Source organism: Anabrus simplex, chromosome 14, assembly GCF_040414725.1.
Source record: "Anabrus simplex isolate iqAnaSimp1 chromosome 14, ASM4041472v1, whole genome shotgun sequence".
NCBI lineage: Eukaryota > Metazoa > Arthropoda > Insecta > Orthoptera > Tettigoniidae > Anabrus > Anabrus simplex.
In genome coordinates this window covers 101,245,444-101,272,106 of record NC_090278.1, presented here as the reverse complement: position 1 = coordinate 101,272,106, position 26,663 = coordinate 101,245,444, and the positions used below count along the sequence as shown (strand labels likewise).

The 26,663-nt window shown below is 36.5% G+C and overlaps 1 protein-coding gene across 5 annotated transcripts in view; it reads right to left on the bottom strand.

The window, feature by feature from the left end:
* Positions 1 to 604: 604 nt before the first annotated feature.
* LOC136885616 (uncharacterized) overlaps positions 605 to 26,663 on the bottom strand; it is a 143,744-nt gene continuing 117,685 nt past the window's right edge. For all 5 annotated transcript variants that reach the window (XM_067158314.2, XM_067158313.2, XM_067158315.2 and 2 more), the window contains exons 4-6: positions 24,271 to 24,334; positions 18,227 to 18,420; positions 605 to 1,077 (exon numbers count right to left, since the gene is read on the bottom strand). In XM_067158314.2, coding sequence (XP_067014415.1) covers positions 930 to 1,077; positions 18,227 to 18,420; positions 24,271 to 24,334 — 406 coding nt within the window. In that variant the 3' untranslated portion in view covers positions 605 to 929. The remainder of the gene's footprint in view (positions 1,078 to 18,226; positions 18,421 to 24,270; positions 24,335 to 26,663) is intronic.

Genomic DNA, 26,663 nt, shown 5'->3' with positions numbered 1-26,663 from the left:
ATTTGATGGATTATATTTCTCTCTCTATTATGATTCTTCTTAGACATAGGTATGTTCATAGCTCTATTAATTAATTAAATAATTAATTAATTAATTAACAGACATATCTATGTCGGTGCGACGTAAAACAAATAACAATTTCCTTTATTTTGTGCACTATAGGAATGATTGCAAGAAAATCAACATTTAAGTTGTGTTATGTATATTGTGCTTCTCGTATACAACACAACAGGGTGCACAGTGTAAAATGAAAGAGGAATGTGTATTTACATGTGTTTCTTCATGTTTAAGCTTTTTTTTTTTCTTTACACTGTTTTCTTACAACCTTGATCATGAGTATTATCTAAGAGATTTCTGCATATTGCTTTAACACTTAACACTGATAGACTGATATGTCTCACAGATTGTTTGTACTAGCGGAACAGCTGTGATTTTTGTTTTCTTTTTCATTCAGTTGCTTACTCATGATCATGATTTTGTGTATTGGTATAGGTGAATGGAGTGAGTCTAGTAAAGGAACGTTACGTTTGCATTTAAAACAAGTGTTTAATAGCATGAAAATGAGTACATACTTTAATGCATTGTTGCATGCTTGTATTGGTGATAAATCCAATCTCAACTAATGAAGCTGGAAAGCAGACATGAGCTCGTCAGGGCCTGAGAAGAAATGGATGTAGAACGGGTCTGATGTCATTGTCTCCTCTTCGGATGGCAACCTGTCATTGTGTTCATCCTATCTTTCAAAATACGACCAGAAATTAAGTAAACATGCGGCGTTAAAGCAATCATTACCACTGGCTCACACAACTGTAACTAGGACCACAATGAAAGTTTATTAACACAAGTCAGCCAAAAGAAAATAACAAGGTATGTAGCATAATGTTATATTATTTCCATAACAGTACATGATATGACAATAACTGGGCACATTATTCCACAAAATTAATTGCCAAATTATGGCCCCTGCCCTTTGTCTCTGCTTGAAGTTCAGATGCCACCTGTTGTAAGTTCTTGATCTCTTGTTCCAATCTGCAGTTCTCGTTCTCTGCTTCACACAAAGAAGATCTGCTCTCACTCCTAGAGAAAGAAAATGATTTTCATTTTAAGAGTAAGTAAGTACATCTAGGCACTAATCAGATAAGAAAAGGAATAGGCCTCACAAACCTATTGCCATCTGGCTGGGACACAGGCGTGATCCATTGATTCTCAACACTGACATTGCTTGGTTATCAACTTTGAAAAAACTCAACTGGAAAATGTAAGGAATTGTGAAAATTTGCAAGTCTTATTTTGTACAGTAGCTACACTCAGCTAAATGAAATGACGTAAGTTATAATTGTGTTTCCATGTGGGCTAATGTGATCCTTCTGCCAAAAGTTGTTACATCACGCCATAAGTAATTACCTAGATTAATTTAGTAACTTCTTACAGAATACGCCCGATTGTTTTGCTTCATCTTTCTACACTACAAACCACAGAGAAGGCACACCCACCTGTTCGAGTTTTGTAGTCCTCTTATGATTCTTCCATACCGACATCACTTTAGCCTTGGAATTATTCATGTATTGCAAGTGTTGGAGGGGTTTGCCTCATACTGTGAACCAGGTTAATAAGCACCCAATCTATATTCTAAGAGTTTACTAAAAACAGCTTTGGCAAATCCGTCTGGCCGTTCTACTGGACCGATTTGCTTAATTATTGTTTTATTCTCTCCGGAATCATGAGACATTAATAGGTCTCTAAGTTCAGCCAACTTTGAGTAATCATAAAATCAAATCATTAAATGATCACTCCAATAATTGCAGGCGAAGGCAATACATTCTGTACTAACGCTTTCACTATTATTCTGATATGTGATTATTATTTTTAGTAATGTCACTGCATGCATACCCTTTAATTCTCTAACCTTTCCAACAGATAGCAGAGCACACTGCCAAGAGAAAGACCTATCTGGGAACACATGTCGAAGGATAACCAGCTACACTAGCCCCGTATAGTGGGGAGCGCAAGTTAAGTCACTCAGTCGTACGCTGCTGTTTTATTTTTTTCCTAGCCAGAGTTGTGAAATTCAGTCCTCATTATCCACAAACCTACGATGGGGCATTATTTTTCTCATAACAAGTTACTGGCCATGCCCATATTTTGCAAGATCATGACGGAAAAGACGTTTTTCCTTCCCTTGAAATTTCTTCATTTTTCTGACAATGAAGCATACGATGTCTCCTAAACTGTACGAGGTAAAGCCAGTCACTTTGTGAAAAGGTTTCTTCTATGGAAAGGTCACCTTGGTTGGAAGGTATACATTCCAAAGAAAAGGTCCCAGTTCGGAATGGAATCATACAAAATTTGCGAAGCGAAAGCAGGTTACATGTTCAATATGTTGTGGAACACTGGAAAATCAACAGAACTCAGCAATGAAGTCCATGGCACACAGTCTTCCAAGCCGACGAAAACTGTGTGTACTCTGGCAGATAATCTACTGAAACAAGGATACCTGATAGGGATGGACAACTATTATAGCAACCCTGCTAAATGACCTCGATACTGATGCAGTGGGTACAGTAAGAACCAACGGAAAAATCTCCCTAAGGAACTTATGAGTAAAAAGCTGAAGAAATGAGAGGTAACAGCTGCTTATCGAAAGAAACTCATGGTTTTAAAATGGAAGGACAAAAGAGATATTTGCATGCTCAGTAGTATCTACGATGCTGAAATGCAAACTGTCCCTATCAGAAGAAAGGATGAAACCAAAGAGAATCCCGCAGTTTGCACTGACTACAATGATTCTATGGGGAGAGTGGATCTTTCCAATCAGTACGTCATTATGTACTCCACAACAAGGAAGCGGATGAAAAAATATTACATGTTATAAATCTCATATTTGGTCCGTAATGAAAATTTACAGTTTAACAACAATAAAGGTGTTTTAATTTAATACACCTATTCAATACTTTTATTTTCACTTATAGTGGTTACATAAATAGACTCTCAGTTAAATGGGACATGTTTCGCCCTCAATTAAGGACATCTTCAGCCTAAAAACAATCATCAAGAGTACAACTAAAATTAAAAGTGGAAGCTAAAAGTTTAGCCAGTTATTAAAATTCGGGACATAAAAATGTGAAAAATGATACAATATATAAAGATGCTAATGGAAACACTGTCAATGATTAAACTATAGTCTTGTCGGAGACTAAAACTTCTTCCATTAAAATTCTAATTAAAACAGTTAATTTAAAATGTTAGTGGAAAACCAAAGTGGTAATAATATAAAGCCAACGACATGAGGGCGTGAACACAAACATAAACATGATTGTCATAAATACAATATGTCCAAGGCTGCTGATGAAATTCGTGAGCATACAGTGAGACAGAAGCATCAGTTGAAAAATTGTAAGTGGCCCTTAGTACCCCAAAGCCTATTTATACTTAGGTTAAAAAGTTAAAATAGCCAAATTAGGCAAGGATATCATGTAATTTAAACTCTTTACATTTTGTATTGAAAAGGTGGACCCAAATAATACATTAATTTACTCTATTGTTAAGGAAAGAAGACAATGCAATAAGGTTATAAAAGAATATGATATCGAGCAAAAAGTAAATATCCTTGAATGTGGACATCCAGCATATCATTATGATTATGTTATCACTGAATGTTTTCTCTCACATGAGGTACAAGTTTACACAGATGGCTCAAGAGAATTGTACTAATCTAGTAGGAAGTGTCTTTGTTGTGTACAAAGATGAAGCAGAAATACATTTTAGGACTATAAAACTTTCCTCCCAGCGTTCCATTTTTCAAGCAGAAGTTCTTGCCATAAAATATGCACTTCAGTGGATAAAAGAAAGAAAGTTTAGTGCATGTATACATAATGACTCGCAAGCAGCTCTGAAATCCATAAGTAACAAATATAATTTAAATTCTTTGGCATGTAACATTAGAACAGATCTCTCACAGTATCTGTTTTAAGTGGGTTACAGGGCATGAAGGTCTGTTAGGTAATGAAAGAGCAGATGAGCTAGCTAAACTTGCAGCATTTAGCGACAATGAAACTGTAATGATGTAGATGTTGATTCCCATAGGGAACCTAAAATATTTGTCCTGAATGAGTAAATTTATAATACCAATATAATGGTCCGTTATTGGACATTATAAATTTTCCAGCTAACTCATTCTTGGTGCGTCTTGGGTGGTGTGCTAAGTCCCAACTGACGAGCCTAACTTAGCACACGAGGGCCAAACGCAGGCAACCAAGAATGAGTTAGCTGGAAAATTTATAATGTCCAATAACGCACCATTATATTGGTATTAATGAAACTGTATACAAAAGAGCCCCTATATCAAAAGTGAAACATGAATTATATAAATCAGTGAATGGTCAAAGCTGTGGAACTCAAGTAATAAGGGTGAAGTTACAAGAACAATCTTTTTTCCCACTGTACAGGACCGTTTGGACTACAGTTTATTGAAACCAAACTTCACCAGCACTCAGTTTCTTTCGGGTCATGGAAAATTTAAATTTTATTTACATAAATTCAAAATTAGTAGTAATAACAGTTGTGTTTGTGGAGATGAAGAAACTGCAACTCATCTTAGTTTTGATTGTCCATTCTTCAGCAAAGCTAGATATATTTTGGAACAACGCTTAACTTGTTGTACAGTAATGTTAGTCAAACCTACTTTTAGGATATTTCACAAGATCTGTTGTTTGAAAGATTTTTTTTAAAGTTTATGCAGATTATTTTAGAAAAAACTTAAGGATAGTTTTACTTTTCTCCCAATTTAATTAATTGTGTGTGTAATCACTCACTTCAAAAATTTTGTATTATATGTTTGTAATATTTAAGGTAACTAGTTATAACCTACAGCCCTAATATGCTAGACAAAGTAGGGCTTTTTCCATGGATAATAAATAAACAAATAAATAAATAAATAAATAAATAAATAAAATAAATAAATAAATAAATAAATAAATAAATAAATAAATAAATAAATAAATAAATAAATAAATAAATAAATAAATAAATAAATAAATAAATAAATAAATAAATGAATAAATAAATAAATAAATAAATAAATAAATAAATAAATAAATAAATAAATAAGTGCAACGCTGGGGTGCGGGGTCTCAACCCCGACACGGCACGTCCCATATGGCTGATAGGGGATGTTCCTGTAGATATGCAGGACAGGTGTGAATAAGGCCAAGCCAAATAAGCACCCGCGGATCAACTGAGGCAAAAAGGACTGCAGTCAACGGTCTCGACGGCGGAAGAGGATATTTCCCAACGGCTGAGAGAGCGGAAGAACTGGCTCTTCGGCTTACAACCGAAGTTCTAACCACGGACTCCTAATTAATCGTAAATGATAATTTAGCCGGAAGACACCAAGAGGCACCTCTCGATCTTAACCATCAAGTTGTAACCTTGTGATCATACCAGTATGATCACTCCCTGCATGTATCTTCAACTTGCAACATTGGCATGATGGATAATGCGTTATCACAGCAACTACCCCAGGCTCTGGACACACCTAGTCTGGTTTCTCCCGGATTCTGGGGGATCGGGAGCATCATCCAGAGAAGAGTCGGAGCTTCTCAAAATGTCTTCGTCCCAAGAAAAAGACCTTCTTAGGTACAATTAATGTCAACACCCTACTGAAAACAGGCAAGCTTAAACAGCTAACGAAAACCCTGGATAAGTTCGATATTCAAATCATAGCACTCCAGGAAACACGCTACCAGGATGAAAACCATTTTGACTCTGAAGAGTACAGGATATTTAAGGGTAAACCTGCCATAAGAATCCATGGGAACTTAACACAACTTGGAACAGCTTTTGCGGTACGAAAAACTATCATCAGTTCTGTACTTGACCTTACATCCCCATCTGAAAGAATCTCAGTACTTACTGTGAAATCTGGCAATAAAGCATACTCCTTGGTCAATGCCCACTCTCCCACAAACACTGACAATAAGAAAAACCCAGAGAAAGTGGAAGCCTTCTGCGAACTCTTAGAAGAAACCACTAGCAAGATTCCAAAGCATCACGTGAAAATCTTAGTAGGTGATTTTAACGCACAGGTTGGCAGAGAAAGGAAACACAAATGGATTGTTGGTCATCACTCGGCACATTGGAGAACGAATAAGAACGGAGAACGTCTTATAGACTTCTGTAAAACCTTTGTCTTAAAACCAATGTCTACGCATTTTGCGAGACCGCTCCCACATAAGAAGAAAACGTGGAAATCACCAAACCCGTTATTGGGCGAATTCCAGATCGATCACGTCGCAATCTCCAGAAAGAGAGATCCAAAATGTTAGAGTACGGAAGGGAATTGTCGACTCGGACCACTACCTAACACAAATCAAAGTGAGATTCCAACCCAACAGATGCAGACCTAAACAAAAAAGTTCTCTAAGAGTTGATCCAGAATGTCTTCGACAGAACGCCATGACCTTTCTACAAGACATACGAGAGCAGGACCCCAAGGACTGGCCAGGCCTTCGTAAAACACTTCAGACATCAGCCATGAAATTAGGACAGCCTCCAAGGAAACGCAAACGTAGGTGGTGGAACACGACCTGTGATAAAGCCATTGATGAACGGATGAAAGCATGGAATCAGTGGAATGGACATCAAACAACTAAGAGATGGGAGACCTTCCTAAAAGTTCAGAAAATCTCCTCAAAAACAATCCGCAGGGAGAAACGAGCCTATGACAAAAATACTCTCATGGAAATAGAACAAGATTTCCTTAGAAACAACTCCAGGAATTTCTACAAGACCTTCCGTGAGAATTTATCTAGTCATCAACCACCATCTTTATGTTTCCGTCGAGCAAATGGAACATTAGAAACGAACACCAAAGAGAACTGCACAATTCTAGCTGACTACTTCCGAGACCTCCTCAATTGTGATCCTCCAAAGGAAAGACTGAACTTTGAAAAGCCCATGCCCAACCCCGATTTACAGCCACCGACAATACAGGAAACAGCAGAGATCATACGATCGCTTAAAAATAATAAAGCTCCTGGAGAGGACGGCATCACTGCGGAGATGTGTAAACTTGGAGATGATCTTGTAAGCAAAATTCATGCAATCCTAGTAGAAATATGGGAAACGGAAATGATTCCACAGGATTGGAAGTGTGCATTAATACACCCATTGCACAAGAAAGGTGACAAGGCAGATCCAAACAACTATAGAGGCATATCTCTACTGCCAATTGCATACAAAATTCTTTCCAAAGCTCTCTTGAACCGGTTAGAAAAACAGACAGATCACCTGATTGGCGAGTACCAAGCGGGTTTCAAGAAAGGTCGATCATGTGCAGAACAAATATGGAACTTGAAGACGATATTAAGGATTCGCCGAAGTGCCAGCACGATCGTCACCTTTGTGGATTTTAAGAAGGCATACGATTCTGTGGACAGACAGACAGTATTTGATACTCTAGAAGAACTCAGAGTGGACAAGAAGACCAGAGCACTTATCCAGCAGACCCTCACAAGTACGACCTCTAAAGTGAAATTCCTTGGAGAAATCTCTGAGCCTTTTGAAATATGTACGGGCGTTCGTCAAGGTGACGGCATCTCCCCTATTCTGTTTAACTTAGTTCTAGACAAAGTTATTAGAAAGTGGGAAAAGGATATCAAGGGTGTGAACATCGGAAATTTGGGAAGCAAGGTCAATGTAAAATGTTTAGCATTTGCTGATGATCTCGCAATCATTACTAAGACCAAGGATGAAACAAGGTATGCCATACAGAGACTACACAATATAGCATCAAAGGCAGGCCTCCAGATATCCTACGAGAAAACCAAGTACATGGAAAATCTACATCAAAATAGCAAAAGAACTCCGCTAGAGATGGAAAACGGCACAATTTCACAGGTGCCCTCCTTCAAATACCTTGGAGAAATTATACTACCATCAGGATTAGACAGTAGTGCCAATGTAGAAAGAAACACCAAACTACATAAGGCATACAGACTGACGTGGAATTACTACAACAAAAGAGTCATATCACGCAATGCAAAATTACGACACTACAAGATAGTTGTATTGCCCGAAGCTTTATATGCCTCAGAAACGATATGCTTAGGTGGTCACTCTAAAATTACAGAAATTGAAAAGTAGGAGTGGAAAATTCTCAGGAAAATTTCTGGTCCTACGAGAGAAAATGGAGTGTGGATTAAGAGGAGAACAGCGGACCTCTACTCCTTCACCGACAGGTTTACTGATTTACATGTAATTAATCTCATAATAGAACCGTATTGAGGACAATATATTAAAATTATAAAATCCTTTTATTAACAACCACCTACTCAATACAATACATTTTTTATTTTAACATGTTTCGTTCGACATAGCGAACATCATCAGCCGTTAATTTACAAAGATTAGGTCAGGGCCCTGAGCTGAAATGATAAAAAATGTTGAAAGAGTGACAATGCCGTAATAAAAAGTAAAATGATAACATCAGACTTGAAATTATAACAATATGTACAGATTAACAGCAAGTATTTGTAGTGGAATACATTGAACGATGGTAGTCTGTAAAGTTAAAACAATCATGAGGTTGTTAAAGTAAAAAAATAGATACAGTGGACCTTAAAATATATGTCAATGCGTGAAGCGTGGATTAATTATTGACGATGGAGTTCTTTAAATTGAGCAAAAACAAAAGTTGAAATAGAGTTTATTGAATAGTACGAGTCAAACTGAACCAGTTAAAAGGCGCATGGCGACGAAATTAAGGTTGATATGACGTGAACTCCAGTAGTTACGAATTCTGTAGGAGAGCCAAACACAATGCCAGTAGGAAATACAAGTTGAACTAGTCCGTATTTACACGCTAGCAGTAAAATTAATCGTATACAATGCAGGACACCAATGGTGGACTAGTTAAAGAGTAACAATTGGAGTTAGAAATCTGGAATGAAAGAAAAGGGAGGAAAAATGAAGTTATGTTATAACGGGGGGGGGGGGAAAAAAAAAAAAATTTAAAAAGGAGGCTTACCCTTGGGACTAGTGTGAGGTGTTCGCTAGCGTTGGCTGCGTGAAGCAAACTGGCGAGTAACCTTATTGCTGCTTCTAGTGTTGTATGTATGTATACGTAGAGGCGGGGAGTGAGTCATGTGAGGAGGAGGGGTGACCGATTCATTGGGCGGGTCGGGTATTCGTGGAGGGGGTGTCGCATGAGAGGGCAGTAGAGTAGTAGTTGTTGTATTATTAACAGTTGTATAATTAAAGATTCTCGTAAAGTTATTGTTATTTATATTGAAAAGAGAGAGTAGTTCTGGAATTTTCTCGATTATTGGACTTTTAATTTCTGAAGTATCATTTAAATTTTGATTTCCGTTAAAATGCTGGTCTAGGAATATGTAAATGTTCTCAAACTCTGTCATAAGTTTACTTTTATTGACATATTTCAAGATTTGAAGGTCTTTTTCAATTGTAGTAAAACTGTGGCCAGTTTCTTCCATATGGGTGCTCATGGCGGAATACTTCTTATGTTTCGAAGCGTTGTAGTGTTCAAGGTATCTGGTCAAAAAGCTACGTCCAGTCTGTCCGATATAGGAGAATCCACAATGGGTGCATTTAAGCCTATAGATACCAGAGTTCGAGAATTTATTGTGATTAATGTGAACTATATTTGAATTGAAGAATATATTACGGTTCGTATATCGGGTTCTATAAGCGATATTAATATCGTATTTCTTTAGAGGGTTAGTAACTTGAAATAGGCCTGGATTCGTGTAGGTGAAGGGAGCATATTTCGTTTTTTTAGGCTTGTCCGGAATCAATTTCGTTGCGGTTTTTAATTTTATCTTGTTAATGATTTTATTAATCATTAAGGGATTATAGCCGTTAATTCTGGCCAAATCCTTAATATAGTTTAGTTCTTTTTTTGCGATTTTCAGTTGTCAGCGGGATTTTTAATGCTCTATAGACAAGACTAAAAAATGCAGCCTGTTTATGAGATTGCAGATGTAAGGAATCGTTTCTTATAGTGATGGGGGCACAAGAAGGCTTAAATCATTTTCCTACAACGGTGAACTTATCTAATACCGACTTTTCAGATAATGAACTATCCCTCCTTGATAAAGGCCTGAAATTTAATTGGCCTAACCCGAAAAAAAAAAAAAAAAAAAAACGACGATCTGATTACTACAGTCGCGGAAATTGAATCTAACATTCAAAAACTCCCCGTAGAAGTGCATAAAGACATTAAATATGAAATAAAGAAAAGCTCCCTTTTCTGGCGAAGGAACTGAAAACTACCTCGAATCTGACCCTTAGCAAACAAATACATGATGCAAGAAATAAAATTAATAATAATAATATCATCGTCACTAAAGCTGATAAAGGTCCCACCATAGTATTACTACATAAAGATGATTACATTTAAAAAAATGAAGATTTCTTCGCTAATAGCAGTTTTATTATTATTAATAAAGATCCCACCCCCAAAATCCAACGAAGTTTGAAGAACCTATTGAAGAATCTACCGTTCTTATTACAAGAACACGAATATCAGAAACTTATAATAATGAACCCGAAACTTCCAACTGCAAAAGCTTTGCCAAAAATCCATAAAAAAGACGTACCTATACACCCTATTATCAACTGCATGAACAGCCCTTCTTACAAAGTTTCAAAATTTTTGCATAATTTTCTCAGTAAACACTTTAAATTCAATAATACAGCCTTTATAAGAAATTCCGTTGAATTTTGTGAAAAATTATCAAAATTCAATCTTGAGCATAATCATATAATGGTATCCTATGATATTACCAATATGTATTCCAATATTCCGGTAAGCAAAACTGTCAAGATTATTAAATCAAACCTTTTAAAACACAGTAACCTTAGCAAATGCGAAATAGATAATTTCATCAGTCTGTTAGAATTTGTACTTAATAATAACTATTTCACCTTCAATAATAGAATATATCATCAAAAGGGCTTAGCAATGGGTGACCCGATCTCGGGCATTCTAGCTAATATCTTTATGGATGATTTGGAAAATAACAAAATAATCAATAATATTAATGGTCTTCAATTATGGTTAAGGTATGTTGATGACACTTTTGCCATTATAGATACACAGAAAAACGATAGTCACAGTGTGCTAATATCCCTTAATGAGCTTGACAATGATGTCAAATTCACTAAGGAAGACGAGATCAATGGTTCTCTAAACTTTTTGGATTTAACCGTTTCAAGAGAGAATAATAAGTTCATTTTTCAAATATTTAGAAAGCCTTCTTGTGCCCCCATCACTATAAGAAACGATTCCTTACATCCGCAATCTCATAAACAGGCTGCATTTTTTAGTCTTGTCTATAGAGCATTAAAAATCCCGCTGACAACTGAAAATCACAAAAAAAGAACTAAACTATATTAAGGATTTGGCCAGAATTAACGGCTATAATCCCTTAATGATTAATAAAATCATTAACAAGATAAAATTAAAAACCGCAACGAAATTGATTCCGGACAAGCCTAAAAAAACGAAATATGCTCCCTTCACCTACACGAATCCAGGCCTATTTCAAGTTACTAACCCTCTAAAGAAATACGATATTAATATCGCTTATAGAACCCGATATACGAACCGTAATATATTCTTCAATTCAAATATAGTTCACATTAATCACAATAAATTCTCGAACTCTGGTATCTATAGGCTTAAATGCACCCATTGTGGATTCTCCTATATCGGACAGACTGGACGTAGCTTTTTGACCAGATACCTTGAACACTACAACGCTTCGAAACATAAGTAGTATTCCGCCATGAGCACCCATATGGAAGAGACTGGCCACAGTTTTACTACAATTGAAAAAGACCTTCAAATCTTGAAATACGTCAATAAAAGTAAACTTATGACAGAGTTTGAGAACATTTACATATTCCTAGACCAGCATTTTAACGGAAATCAAAATTTAAATGATACTTCAGAAATTAAAAGTCCAATAATCGAGAAAATTCCAGAACTACTCTCTCTTTTCAATATAAATAACGATAACTTTACGAGAATCTTTAATTATACAACTGTTAATAATACAACAACTACTACTCTACTGCCCTCTCATGCGACACCCCCTCCACGAATACCCGACCCGCCCAATGAATCGGTCACCCCTCCTCCTCACATGACTCACTCCCCGCCTCTACGTATACATACATACAACACTAGAAGCAGCAATAAGGTTACTCGCCAGTTTGCTTCACGCAGCCAACGCTAGCGAACACCTCACACTAGTCCCAAGGGTAAGCCTCCTTTTTAATTTCCCCCCCCCCCGTTATAACATAACTTCATTTTTCCTCCCTTTTCTTTCATTCCAGATTTCTAACTCCAATTGTGCCATAATCTGCTCCATCCATCTCTGGTTTGTTGGAACTCTCCCTACTTTCAAGATTATAGTTACTCTTTAATGAGTCCACCATTCGTGTCCTGCGTTGTATACGATTAATTTTACTGCTAGCGTGTAAATACGGACTAGTTCACTTTGTATTTCCTTCTGGCATTGTGTTTGGCTCTCCTACAGAATTCGTAACTACTGGAGTTCACGTCATATCAACCTTAATTTCGTCGCCATGCGCCTTTTAACTGGTTCAGTTTGACTCGTGCTATTCAATAAATTCTATTTCAACTTTTGTTTTTGCTCAATTTAAAGAACTCCATCGTCAATAATTAATCCACGCTTCACGCATTGACATACATTTTAAGGTCCACTGTATCTATTTTTTTACTTTAACAACCTCATGATTGTTTTAACTTTACAGACTACCATCGTTCAATGTATTCCACTACAAATACTTGCTGTTAATCTGTACATATTGTTATAATTTCAAGTCTGATGTTATCATTTTACTTTTTATTACGGCATTGTCACTCTTTCAACATTTTTTATCATTTCAGCTCAGGGCCCTGATCTAATCTTTGTAAATTAACGGCTGATGATGTTCGCTATGTCGAACGAAACATGTTAAAATAAAAAATGTATTGTATTGAGTAGGTGGTTGTTAATAAAAGGATTTCATAATTTTAATAGGTTTACTTTTGCCGTACGGAAAATGCGCCTTAATTTCTATGGCCATATCTACAGAATGAACAGCGACAGACTAACTAAAAGATTATTCAAAGTAATCAACTCAAAGAAGGTCAAAATAAAATGGCTAGAAGAAACTAAGGTGGACCTCCAAGAAATAAATATCACAGACATCATCATGGAAAATTGTGGAGCTTTTAGAACAAAAGTAGCAATCATAAATTTAGGGAGAAACCAAAAAAGACAACTGGTAGGAAGTGGTCGACAGAACGCAAGATGCAACACCGTGCATTCAGGAAGAGATTTTGGGAGGATAAAAAGGCTCAAACCAACTAACAAGTTCAAACGCGCTCTATTAATGGGCATAATGAAGAAAGAAGAAGAAATAAGTGCAACAACACAAATCAATCTCTTGGAAGAAATAGCCAACAAGACAGGTTTGAGAATCTCCATAGAAAAAACAAAATTTATTACAAAAAAATCAAGAATGCTCCAAAATTTTTGGCAACAGATAATGGTCTAGTAGAAAGAGTTAAAAAATTCACATATCTGGAAGAAATAATTCAAGAAAATGGTTTAGACAAATCTGCAGTAGAAGAAAGGGTACACAAGATGGAAAGAGCATATGGTATCACAAAGAATTTTTATAACAAAAAGGATCTAAAAATCTTAAAATAAGGCACTACACTACAGTGGTGAAACCGGAATGTAGATTAGATAAACTTGAGGTACTAGAATCATGAGAAAAATCTTAGGCCCTGTGAAAACAACAGAAGTATGGAAATTAAGATCCAATGATGAAATATACAGGAACATAGAAAAGAATATTGGAAGGAGCAGAAGAGGAAACAACACAGCATGAAGAACTGAATTGAAAATGGAATGTGGTCCTTAGCAGGCCTCATCAGAAAGAAGAAGAAGAATATTATTATTTAATTTTGATGCGTATTCTCTTTTCTATTTCCTTCATGGTTTGAATTTGCTTTCTAACTGTGTTGCCATTGCGTTTGCTGCCTGACGATTTGTATGGGATCATTATTTGCATTGTTTTGGACTTTAATTATATGACACCTCATGTATGCATCTGGCGTTATCCAAAGCCCCCTCCATTCAAAATTATTTAAGCTTTTGCCGAACTGTTTAACAAAAGTAAATGTAATTTCGTGCTATAATCCATGACAGTAATTATTATTATTATTATTTTTAATAACATCGAGTCTGTGAAAAATTGAAATTTGCTGGTCGACATTTAATTTAATATATGCCATTCTCTTAACGTTTTCTTGTCAGATACTATCCATTGTTTGGGGTCTTTGCTTTTGTTTATTATAACGTAAAGTATCATCTTATCTTATCCGATGAGCACGTTTTTACTTTTGGTGGCTTTGACGATTTTTATAGAATGATGGCTTGGTGTCGGTAATGACTAGCTCCTGTTGTGTGCTTCCGTGTTCTGGTATTAAGTGGGGAACGTTTACATTATTTTTCCCTTGTAATACTTTACTTAGTTGAGAAAGCTTTCTGCTATTTCTTTTATCATTGTCATTTAATCTTCTTTCATTTATTTGTGTAATATTTATTCGCGGTTGGAGCCACAGTCTGTTTTAGTATGTGTGTCCTTGTGTGTTACTTGTAAGTATTAATCTAGGAAGTGTAGCAAATTTCAATTTTAAACAGTGTTATTAGTTGTGGGCCCGTATTCTAATTATCAAGTATTTATGGTCCAAGTATTTATAAATTATTCATTGCAACCTATTTTTCTTTTTAATATTCTAGTTTTTCCATATTTTAATTAAACATTATTTACAAGATTATTTAAAGATATAAGTTTTTAAACTTTCAAAAAAAATGTAATTCTTTAAAGAAGCCTATATTGATATCAGTTTCATTTGTTGATATTTCCTCGTTACAAAATTGCATAGAGAATGTTAAAGCCAGATTTCTCAAATGAAACTTAGGCATTTAAAAAATCGCACCATCTAGAATAGCATACGTACTGGCATAGGAGCCTTTTCTTATAGAAGAACTTAGACTGCAGCTGCCTTCTACCAAACAGGAAGCAGAATTCCTATAATTAAGAAGGAAAAGAGAGGAAATAGATCTAAGTTTCTACTCCACTGTAGCCATGATCAACAGGAGTTGGACCGGACCGAACAATGACTTAGACTGGCAATTCACGGCTTTGACCATAAATTATGCACACGAAAAAGTTTCCATGAGCCCTATACAGACTGTGTGTGTATCCTGTGCAGTAAAAAGTGCGAAAGATATCATTTCAGCAATTGTGCAAAAAGAGTAAAGTCACTGATAGACTTTGCACATTTGTGCGCTATTCTGTTTAATAATAAAAAGTGCTTCTTCCTTCAAAAAACCCAGCCTGGTCATCTAAACTCAGCAGTGAAAAGGTTAATGGCAACAGTTCTCAATTTTACCACTATCTTCATAGCAAGCTAGGATGTTCCTTCAGGTCAACCACATATTATAATGTAACTATGTATATCTACTAAGTTCCACAGCACTGTATATGCTGTATTTCTACACATCATACTATTTGTGAACAACAGTTCACAACAACTGGTACACACAAGATACTTTTAATAACCGTAGTGAACAATGTGATATTTTTAAATAATTCTTTAACAATTTTTACATTAAAGAGTGGAATTTTTAGTATCTGTGTATCTAGCTGAGGATGACCCAATTAAAGGATCAAAACTAGTTCTAGTATTTTAAATATAAAATATAATTGAACTAGAATTCCAGCTGCTCCTCTCCTCTCTGCACCACTGAACCACAATTCCTCCCTCGATAGAAGTTCTTGAAGATCTAGAATTTAGAATTTCTAGAAGATCCATGCGGTGTCTATAAGATCCATGCGGTGTAGAAGTAAGGGTGTTGAAACAGACCACATAAATGATAAACATGAACGAACACAGTTAAACCTTGGACGTGTTAATGCGGAAAGCGGCTTCTGCACAGATGAGAAAAAGATATAGTAATGGTTTTAACAAGGTTTATAACACATAAGAACTGTATAATTGAAGAATTATCTCACGGTAGAATGTCCCTGAAATCTATCCCATGTTATATCATTAATCGTTTGAAATGAATTCTATGCGGCAAAATGTCAATAAGCTCGAATAAGCACATACGTTTAACACTTGGAAATTAAACAAGCTGGGTCGAATGTTAATGAAAAGTGAATAGCCACTTGAAACTTGTCATCAAATGTCAATAAAGTCAACCTAATAAATAGCCAACTAAAGTTTGTGATACTTGGCATAATCTGAAGTTATTCCACGCGACATATTTCTTAGTCTTAACACTGTTTAAATGTAATCAATCGGATTGAAATGAAATAAGAATCTTTCACTCGTGAAGTTAATCTTGTTCACGCATGTTAATAAAAAATAAAGTGAAACTGATCATTTATCAACAGTCCTTAGTTCGAATGTTCGTAGAGTTGAAAATGCACAGTTCAAATACACAGTCTACAGTCCATCATCTACAAAAGTATTTACACAGTTTAGAGAATTATCTACACACGAAATTGCAAGTTAGTGACGTAGTCACTAAGTTCAAGTTAATTCTGTACTCAATCACTTGTTAATGTTTGCCACTTGAGAAATTCTAAGTTAAAGCACAGTTACGTCAATGAGATTTCCTGAAATATTCAATCACTTTGTAAGGAGCAAAGACTGTTCCAAATCCTATCACTGTTCACAACATTAACTTTGAATTATGAGCACTTGGAAAAATAATCGCAAGTCTTAGACATTCATTCAGAATAAACAATCACTTGAAAATATTAAGAGTTTGATGAAGCACAATTTATATTCCTCTTCGCTGGAGCAGAATTCTATCACTCACGAGTTAAAGAAATATTATAAGTCCACACTCGACACTACGGAGTTAAAGTCCAGGACTCGACGAAATATGACAATCACTCACGTAGTATCGCAGTCCCCACGAGCCGACCGCTCGCTGCTAGCCGCACGAACTCCACTGCGATATACACACTGGTCTGCTAAGGGAAGCAGCTTTCTATTTATACCGGTCCACGCCAAAATATGCCTTTACATCTTGCTTGACAACTTCGTTGTCTCTTGCCGGATTTTTATCAAACCTTGCAGGAATGGAGATAAAATATCAGGCTACATGACGATGTGGTTGATTTTGTCCAGCTATTACTGTGGGGAAAGTTATTAGCCGAAGAAACTCAAGGAACATTCCATACTGATCTAGGCTCTCTCTGTGTCACGGGGAGGCAGGCTGTGATGTCACTTCGCTCTACGTCACACACACATGTTGCTTGCTGTTCCTGTCTGTCTTCCGCTGCTGGGTCGGAGCGTAGCGGGAAGTTTTAAATTTTAATTACGGGGACTTAGTTCCGTACCACTGTTCCCGGTACAGTATATTTATAAGATTTTATTTCCCGCTGTAACTCATATCTTGACTTGAAAAGTCATGGAAGCTTGTAAATGGTTTTGAATAAAATGTTGCTAAACTATTTTAAAGTTCATAACTTACAGAATTTGAAAAACTATTGGAAAATACTTCAGAATTATTTTTGAATAAACAATACATTCAAGTTCTATTTATAAACTGACACAGGCTTATCACAATTACATTGTTCATAATATTTTCAGAAAATGATTCACATTTCAGTTAGTAATAAATTAGCCGAGAAACTTCGTGGGGGGAAGATTTTGTACAAAACTACTCAGAAAATATTTCTCAAATGAACACCCTGTCTGCAATATTAAAATAAACAATAAATTTGGGTTCCATTTATAAAGTGACATATGTTTATCACAATTATATTGTTTAACTTGTCAGAAAATGATTCACATTTCAGTAAGTAAAAAATTGTGCTGAGAATCTTAAGGGGAATAAACTACACATTAAATATTTTTGAAATGAACATCCTATCTGTAATATCCCAATCTTACACAATGTTATAGAATCTTTGATTTTCCTCTTGATTGGATAGGTATCCTCCATGTCCACACGACTAGGCATGTTGCAACTTTAATTTTCTCACATAATGTGTGACTTAGGATTTTTTGAAAACAACTGATGTGATGCAGACAAAGGAAAGGGATTATGACTGAAATGGCAAAAGGACCCACACTTGAAACTTTAAGGTATAAACTTACAGAATCAATCTGAGAGCTTTAGACAGGTCTAAAATGCTCCCTGAGCATGACGGAAATTCATTTGACCTAGACATGAGGTTAGCTAGCTGTGTGCGCAGGTCGTTCATGTCCTTCTCTATGGCCACCAGCTCTTCATGGATGCTAGCTCTCTCAGCTCGAAGCATGGAGAGTTCTGTTGCCAGCATTTCCTGGTCCTGAAACACATATTTCTCATGAACTTACTCACTGGCACAAAAAGTAGAACCAGGTCCGTATTTAGGGTATGTGATGCCCCTGTGCAAATTTCAGCATCACTGTTTATTTATAGAATATAAATAATAAGTTGTGGAATTAGTGCATATGTAAATTTCAACCTTTTCTGAACATAAAATAAATATGCAGTAAGCATGCAAGGAAAATAATCACTACAGTTTAATGAGTCCCATAAAAACATCACCGAAAATATATAGACACACTACAATTTAATAATGGATTTGTGAAACTTACACAACTTATAGAAATAACTTTCTCCTCGCCTGTTAAGCTGCGGTGAAATCAAGATTGACTGTGATATCTAATTCTACGGTGAATACTCCAAGACTGTGACGTTCATAGGTAATTTTTTACTAGTTTTAAAACCGAGAATAACCTTTCAACAGAACAGTTTGTTGCTGGAGTACAGCTGTAAATCTGAAAGTGCAGTGTACATATTTGGGTAGACATAAGTAAGTTTGTTTGAAGCAAACATCCTGCAGAGAAATGGAGGAGAGGATAAATTATTACCATATTCTTTCCTTTTTATGGATAAGTGACAGCTTTTAAAATGGATATACTCTTCACCAAAGGCGCTCTCTATGTCAGAATCATAAATGGTTCAAAGTTTGTCCGCAACACTGAAAAGTTGAGAAAAATGAAAATCTTGAATTTTACTTTTTGTAGACATTGACTCTCTTCTTTGTAATCATTTAGAACATAATACTACCACTTTCTTGCAGGTCTCGTTGTCAACTTTGAAGCAAGCTGATCCTATTTCTTCTTCAGGACATTCTGATTCTACTTCTGACTCAGATGATTCATCAACATATCTCTTACAGCTTGAAATGTTAGAAAATGAAAACGATGAAGTCAGATGTGAAGCTGTAGGAAATTGTATTCTGCAGCAGTTTGGAAGCTGAAGATGTGGACATGTACGACTCTCTTATCACGCTTTCTAACTGAACTTCAGATCTTTTTCCTGGTTTACAAGAATTTAGCTGAAAAGAATCCTGCTCTGATCATCTGCTTCTACTGTTAACACCTCTTTGTCTCCAAGAAAAGCAGCTGGTTTCTTAACAACAGAAGTAACTTCACATTCACGCTGACCGAGTATTTGTTTGCTTCATCCAGTCAGTCGCACACCTGCATGGCTCCAATCATTAAAAGCAAACTTTGCAAACTGAGATAAACTGGCAAATAATTCACAAGGAGCACAAAACAATGATCCTGGTTAGGAGAATAAATAAGATATTCATGGTTGAAAATTTCTCTATCCAGTAAAAACCTTTGGAATAGTTCTTTTGCTTTAAAATCGCCGTGTTCCATCAGAAAATCGCTGCGAGGACTGAGAAAAGTCCTCATCTTTATTTTGATTTGTATCGCAGCAAGAGAAAGTTTGGAAGGGAATTGCACAGGGTAGTATAATCGGTCCATTAATTTTCTTAATATACACAAATGATTTAGGGAACAATATAACATCAAAAATAAGATTGTATGCAGATGACATAATTGTTTATAGGGAAATAAATAACATTGAGGATTGCTCAGAATTACAAAGGGACCTTGAGAGTATCCAACAATGGGTTGAACAGAATAATATGAAGGTTAATGGAGGCAAATCAACCGTTACAACTTTTACAAACAGGAGCTTCAAAACTGAATTTGAATATACTTTGGTTGAGGTAGTTATCCCAAAAGATGGCAAGTGCAAATACTTAGGTGTGAGATTTCAAAGTAATTTGCACTGGAAGGGTCATATTGATGACATTGTTGGGAAAGCATACAGATCGTTACATGTCATAATGAGGCTACTTAAAGGATGCAACAAAGAATTAAAAGAAAAAAGTTACTTGAGTATGGTTCGTCCATTATTGGAATAAAAGAAATAGTGTGCAGAAGAAAGCAGCAAGATTTATAACAGGGGATTTCAGGACAAAGAGTAGTGTATCAGAAATGTTAAAGGAACTTGGTTGGGAAACTTCAAGTAAGAGAAGGGAGAAAACTAGACTTATAGGATTATATAGAGCCTATACAAGAGAAGAAGCATGGGAGGAAATCCACGAGAGGCTTCAGTTGGAAAATAATTATATCGGCAGAACTGACCACAAATATAAAATTGGAAGGAATTTTAGCAGAAGCGATTGGGGTAAATTTTCATTCATTGGGAAGGGTGTGAAGGAGTGGAACAGTTTACCAGGGGTAGTAAAATGAAATGGCGTATGGCTCTGAGTGCCGGGAGTGTCCGAGGACAAGTTCGGCTCGTCAGGTGCAGGTCTTTTGATTTGACTCCCATAGGCGACCTGCGCGTCGTGATGAGGATGAAATGATGATGAAGACGTATACACCCAGCCCCCGTGCCAGCGAAATTAACCAATTAAGGTTAAAATTCCCGACCTTGCCAGGAATCAAACCCAGGACTCCTGTGACCAAAGGCCAGCATGCTAACCATTTAGCCATGGAGCCAGACACCAGGGGTAGTATTTGATCCTTTTCCAAAATCTGTACAGATATTCAAGAAGAGAATAAACAGCAACAGAGATAATAAATGAAGTGTTAGAGGGCATTCGACCAGTGCAGGTTATTGTAAATAAAAAAATGTGTGTGAATAAATTAATTCCATCCCCTGGTCTAAAGAGTTTGGACAGCCAAAGTAGGGGACTGCCTGTACGGTTAAGTACAGTGGGGACTTCGAGGGCCCTGGGACTGCTACGGTAGTTGTGAAGGCCCTTCAGGAACTCTGAAAAGTGGTGGCAAAAGGGGCTCTGGTTAAGACGCAGCAGGTCGTTATGCTACTTAGGTTCCAGAATGGGTAAAAAAATTAATAATAATAATAAGTAAATAAATGCAATGTAAATTTTAATCTTATACCAGTTGTATAGCATCATTTGAAGTAATTCCACATAGTGTACATCAGTTGACTATATTTGTAAGTAGTACAGGAGATATTATAAATTTATTAAGGATGAGCTGTGTGTTTAATAGAAAAAATTGTTAGCGTAAATTGTATAATATTGTATTATAGCAAAATTTTCTTCTTTTGTTAATTTAATATTTAGTGCTTGACAATAATGTATTTTAGTGAACCGTTTGCCACCGAGGTAGACACCTCATTTGCAAATAAAGAGATTTTGATTTGATTTTCTGAAGGCAGCATCATCATTGATACAGCTGGCTAAAAACAAGATGGGGTCGGCTGTCTCCTGAAGATGGGTGGCCATAAGTCAACATAACAGATGAGTACAGAGTGTTAATGTAATTATGTGAGTGTGAACATGTTTAATGTTGCATATTTGATATTTAATTTCTGTAGATGTAGCTTTGTTTGGAAGGACTATGTCCTATTTAAAGTAAAAGATAGGAAGCCTGTTAATGTAAATATAAATTGTAACATAAATGTGGACTGTTTGCACGAGGTTGCAGCTTGCTTTCTTACATTTTATTCTGATTTATTTACCTAAGTGGTTAGCGTCATTTCTTTTACGAGTCAGTTTCTTGTTTTAGCCTCATATATTTTTTATTTCTTTGCTTTGATGTTTGAGATGCAGTGTACGTCTTGGGGCGTAGTTGTAAATGTAAGTAAGGATTCAAATTAAAGTCAGGAAGGACTAGATTAAAGTATTATTAATGGGAGCTCAAAGTGTATGGAAACATGCCATCACGTTTTCTGGGATTTATTGCACGTGTGAATGAGAGTGTGTAAGACGGTGGAGTGTGGATCCACGAAGTTGTTAGCGTCATCTTCACAACTATTTTGTACATCTAGGTTGTAAATTAGTAATTGATTCACGAGTTCCATGAACGTTGTTTCGTATTTCGATTTCCGACTATTAGAATAAAATTTCTGTAAAATTTATTATTATTATTAATTTATTATCACCAATATGAGTTTCTCGCGATGTTGGATTGAGATATTTCAGTAACTTTCCGATGTTCAGACATGACTGATTGTCAATGTGGCAATTTCTTAGTTTCAGTTTATTATAATATTTACTACAGGTTGACCACTTTATCATTCATGTTTACTTTGTGCGCAAGTGCTTTGATTTGTGACCAGCGTGGTCTTGTTTCTTTCCATGAGAGTGAATGTTAGATGACGTCCTTCATATTTCTTCCGTTTTACGCAACTTTAGGACATGAGATATTATTTTGTGTGATTTTGAGTAAGAGGACGCGTTCCTCATTTGAAAGGCCTGCATTTTCTTGATTGTGTGACTTGCCTTGGCTAGACTGTTGAGCAGCGTGTGTAAAGGGTTGGACCCTGTGGTTTTGGTATTGCTGCTTTATTTTGGGAGACGTGAATCTCCACTTTGAGTCATTCCGCCGTGTGTTGGCGAGGGTGATATGTTTGTCTACCGAAAAGAGTTTTATTTGAGCGGCCTATACTTCGTGGTTTATTGTTTCTGTCCATGCCTCTACGGTTGTTGTAGTTGAAGAGAGTTTTATATCGCGACGTTTGTTCTGGATTTTCTTTTATGATATAACCGCGCTGAGGAATATTTTGGTGTCATGTCATCTTTTCCAGGATACAATGTTGAATTAGATAATGTTTTATGTATTTGTGTCAGGAAATTTCATTTCAGGAATCCACGTTGATTGTGTGCGTGATACTGTAAAGTTCACCTGTTTATTGATTTTGTGCCATATATTATTTTTCAGGAACCTGCGTTGAATAGGAAGTGTTAATTAAAGTGTAATTATGTGTCCTTTTATTTTCGTTGAGGCTTTGAGTGGATGCGAGTTGCGTGAATGCCGCATGCTTTCCTTGGTGAACCCTGGAAAATATTATATCATGTTTTTGTTTCTTTGAATGTATATATATATATATATTGCCATTTACATGTTTTTGATTTGTGGGGTTCCAATCCACATTGTTTGTAGTGCTCATGAGGTTGCTCATAACTCGAGATGTATATTTTGTGTGTAGGATGTTTTACCACTCAGCGTGTTATATATTGTACAGTCGGTTATTTTTTCTCCCCCTTTTGTGCATTAGATCACGTCTTTTTTTAAGGTTAGGGACCCCACTGCAATGTCAAGTGTGCAGAAATGGGGAACGTACTCATCTACAGTTAAAAGTGTTAACAAAAGGTAAAGCCAGGAGCATGGTGCGAGCACGAAGGCCCATGTGTTAAAATGAATGGAACTTCAAGATTTGATTTGTTAAGTATATGTGTCGACATACACTGAAAATTTGTAATATATTCTGATTCTCAAGATGGACTTTATCCAGCTGGAAAGAAAAAAACAATCTTGAGTCATGTAAATCTGGATCACTTGATACTTTGCTATTTAAAAAAAAAAAATGTCTTGTTTATTTTTAATAAACAGATTTTCCTCCAAAACTGACGTCATGCTTCGCCTTGCTTTATTTGTAGTTTTAATTGACCTCACCGTGTCCATATTTAGTTATATGTTCCCCATCAAGATCCAGGGTATATGTATTTTTAGGGCATTATTTTTATCATATTTCGGACTGAGCACGCCTGGGATTGGCTGACTAGTCTGGGGCAAATTACCTTGATGGTAAAAACGGAGACAACGTTGCACTGACACAGATAGGTCTTATAGCGACGATGGGAGAGGAAAGGCCTAGGAATGGGAAGGAAGAGGCTGTGGCCTTAAGATACAGCCCCAGCATTTGCCTGGTGTGAGTTAAATGTTTAACAGTGAAACAATCATCAAATATGGTTTGGTGGGGCCAGGAAGTTCCAGGTACACGGTGGCTGCACATTTGTTCTCTATCTGTTTCCTATACACATATTTAGCTTTGAGCATTAAATCTGAAGTTCCTAAGATGAGTCTATACTCACATAGAGCCGTGGAGCACTGGACACCTTCTGCGACAGGTCAGCCATGTGAGCCTCGTAGTCCCGTCTGCATGGACAAAAAGAGACAAATGGATTACAACAAAGTTTGACGTGGTTGCTTACTGGCAACTGCAATGGAAATAGCTCAAACAACCCTGAGAGGGAGATTATTGTCAATAGGAAAACCGGTTATAGACCACCACGTCAGTCAATATTTTCATCATTTGGATAAATTCCAAAAAATATCAGACAGAAAGGCAAATGATAATTGTACTGATGTTGAAGCTACAATTCTTCATTTAAGAAAGGTTACTTGGTGAATATTATAAGTACAATATCAAAAATGGTAGAGAATATTCACAGTTCAATGCGGAAATAAATGAAATTAATAAAGTTGTAAATAGTAATAAAAGCCGAAGTAACTTTCTTAACTTGCAAGCACTACTTTCACTTTCAGTTTTATAAGGATTTAAATCTCTTTGAATGACTGCTATTTACCATCTTTTTACATTGTTCACTGAGTGTGCATGGATTGTTTTCTCAGCACTACTACTACCGTTAATGATTTGCAGCTTTCAGAACTCCGTATCGTGTGATACGTAATTATCAAAAATCTTTGTTATCCTTCAACGTCAACTATATGCATTGATGTATGTATTTTTAAACATAATCTGAAACTTTGATCACCAATGAGGCCTTACCTGCAATACGTCGAACACATCACAGCGCAACTATTAAATCTCCATAAGGAGTGATACATACAAACCTCAAGAATCAACGACCAAATTCTTCTTCTTGAATTCTTCCTTCAAAAACTAAGTGCATTCATTCATGAATTTTACGCATTATCCAAAACTTTTACAACAATTTTGACTTTTTCATATTTATAGTGTCAAACCACTGTGTTTTCACGACATTTTACAAATTCTATGAACTATCAAATACACTTAAGAAAATGGAAATTGCAACACAATGAAGGCATTGGTCGTTTGTGTTAATTTTCAAGATATGGAATAATGCCATGTAGGTATGTAAACGATCAAAGTTTCAGACCCATTGGATTGTTGCTGCAGGTCTCCCCACGTGATTGGTCGCGGAGGAATCAACTCCAGTATACGGACTCTGGTGTAGCGCGTAGTCGATTTGCAGTCTGTGCAGTGAAGTGTTCCCCATTAAACATGCCTCGACGACAGAGAAGAGCATGCTATCAACAAATGTTGCTGTTTGAGAGGGCTTGGATAATTGGGCTGTGTGAGGCTGGATTATCGCTAAGGACTGTCGCAGCACGTGTTGGCCGACAGGCATCTACGGTACAACGTGTATGGCAGCAGTGGTCAAATGAAGGTAACCACACTAGTAGACCTGGCACAGGCCCAGCGCGACAGACAACTGTGAGAGAGGATTGCTGCATCATTTGGATGGCCCGGATGGAACCCCATGCAATGGCAGCACAAATTCGAGCAGCTGTGACACGTCGCCAGTTAACCAACTCTGAACGTGGCATGGTGCAGGGTCATAGCATTGCAGAGATTACATGCAAATTCAGGTTTCCAAGGGCAAATCTTCAATATCCCAGGGAGAATCTTACCACCTGTGTAAACCACCGCACAGGAAGACCACAGGTAAAAATATCATAAAAATAACACTACCCAGCATGATTTTTGCGGCAAAGCATCTGATACGCGATTTTAAGTAAATAAGGTCTCCTGATTTCAGAAATGTCATTGGTTCTATTGTATCACATCCAGTTTTCGTGTTATTTGCCATTTACTGTCTGAAAATGTGTCATTGCGGCACAGTGCTGCTTTGTGATAACAGCGAATCAGCTTAAAGGCTACTTCATAACTGAAACATTCTAGCTTCGATTCCTGTGGCACATTCCGTTTCACTAAAAGAAAATTATATCACAATGTAAACTGTTGTAGATAGAATCAAATATCATGAGCACCGGTGGGATGTGTGTAATGACTTGAAGGTGTACTAGGACAACAAGCAGGCTACACTAAATTCCCTTGTTATTTATGTGAATCGGACAGCAGAGCTAGGGACAAACACTGGTCTACACCTTCCTGGCCCAAGAGACAAGTTTTGACACCTGGTGTGAAAAATGTTACAAATGCTGCCTTAGTTGACACACAAAAAATGATTCTGCCACCGCTACACATCAAACTGGGAATCATGAAGCAGTTCATTAAGGCCTTGGACAAAAGTAGCCCCTGTTTCAAGTACATTGCAAGCAAATTTCCACATTTATATGATGCAAGAGTCAAGGAAGGCACTTTTAATGGACGACAAATTAGAAAGCTTCTGAAAGACAGAAATTTTCAACAGGCTGCTGTGGAACTTGCTGCATGGAATTCAATAAGAGACACCATAACAAAGTTTTTAGGAAATGT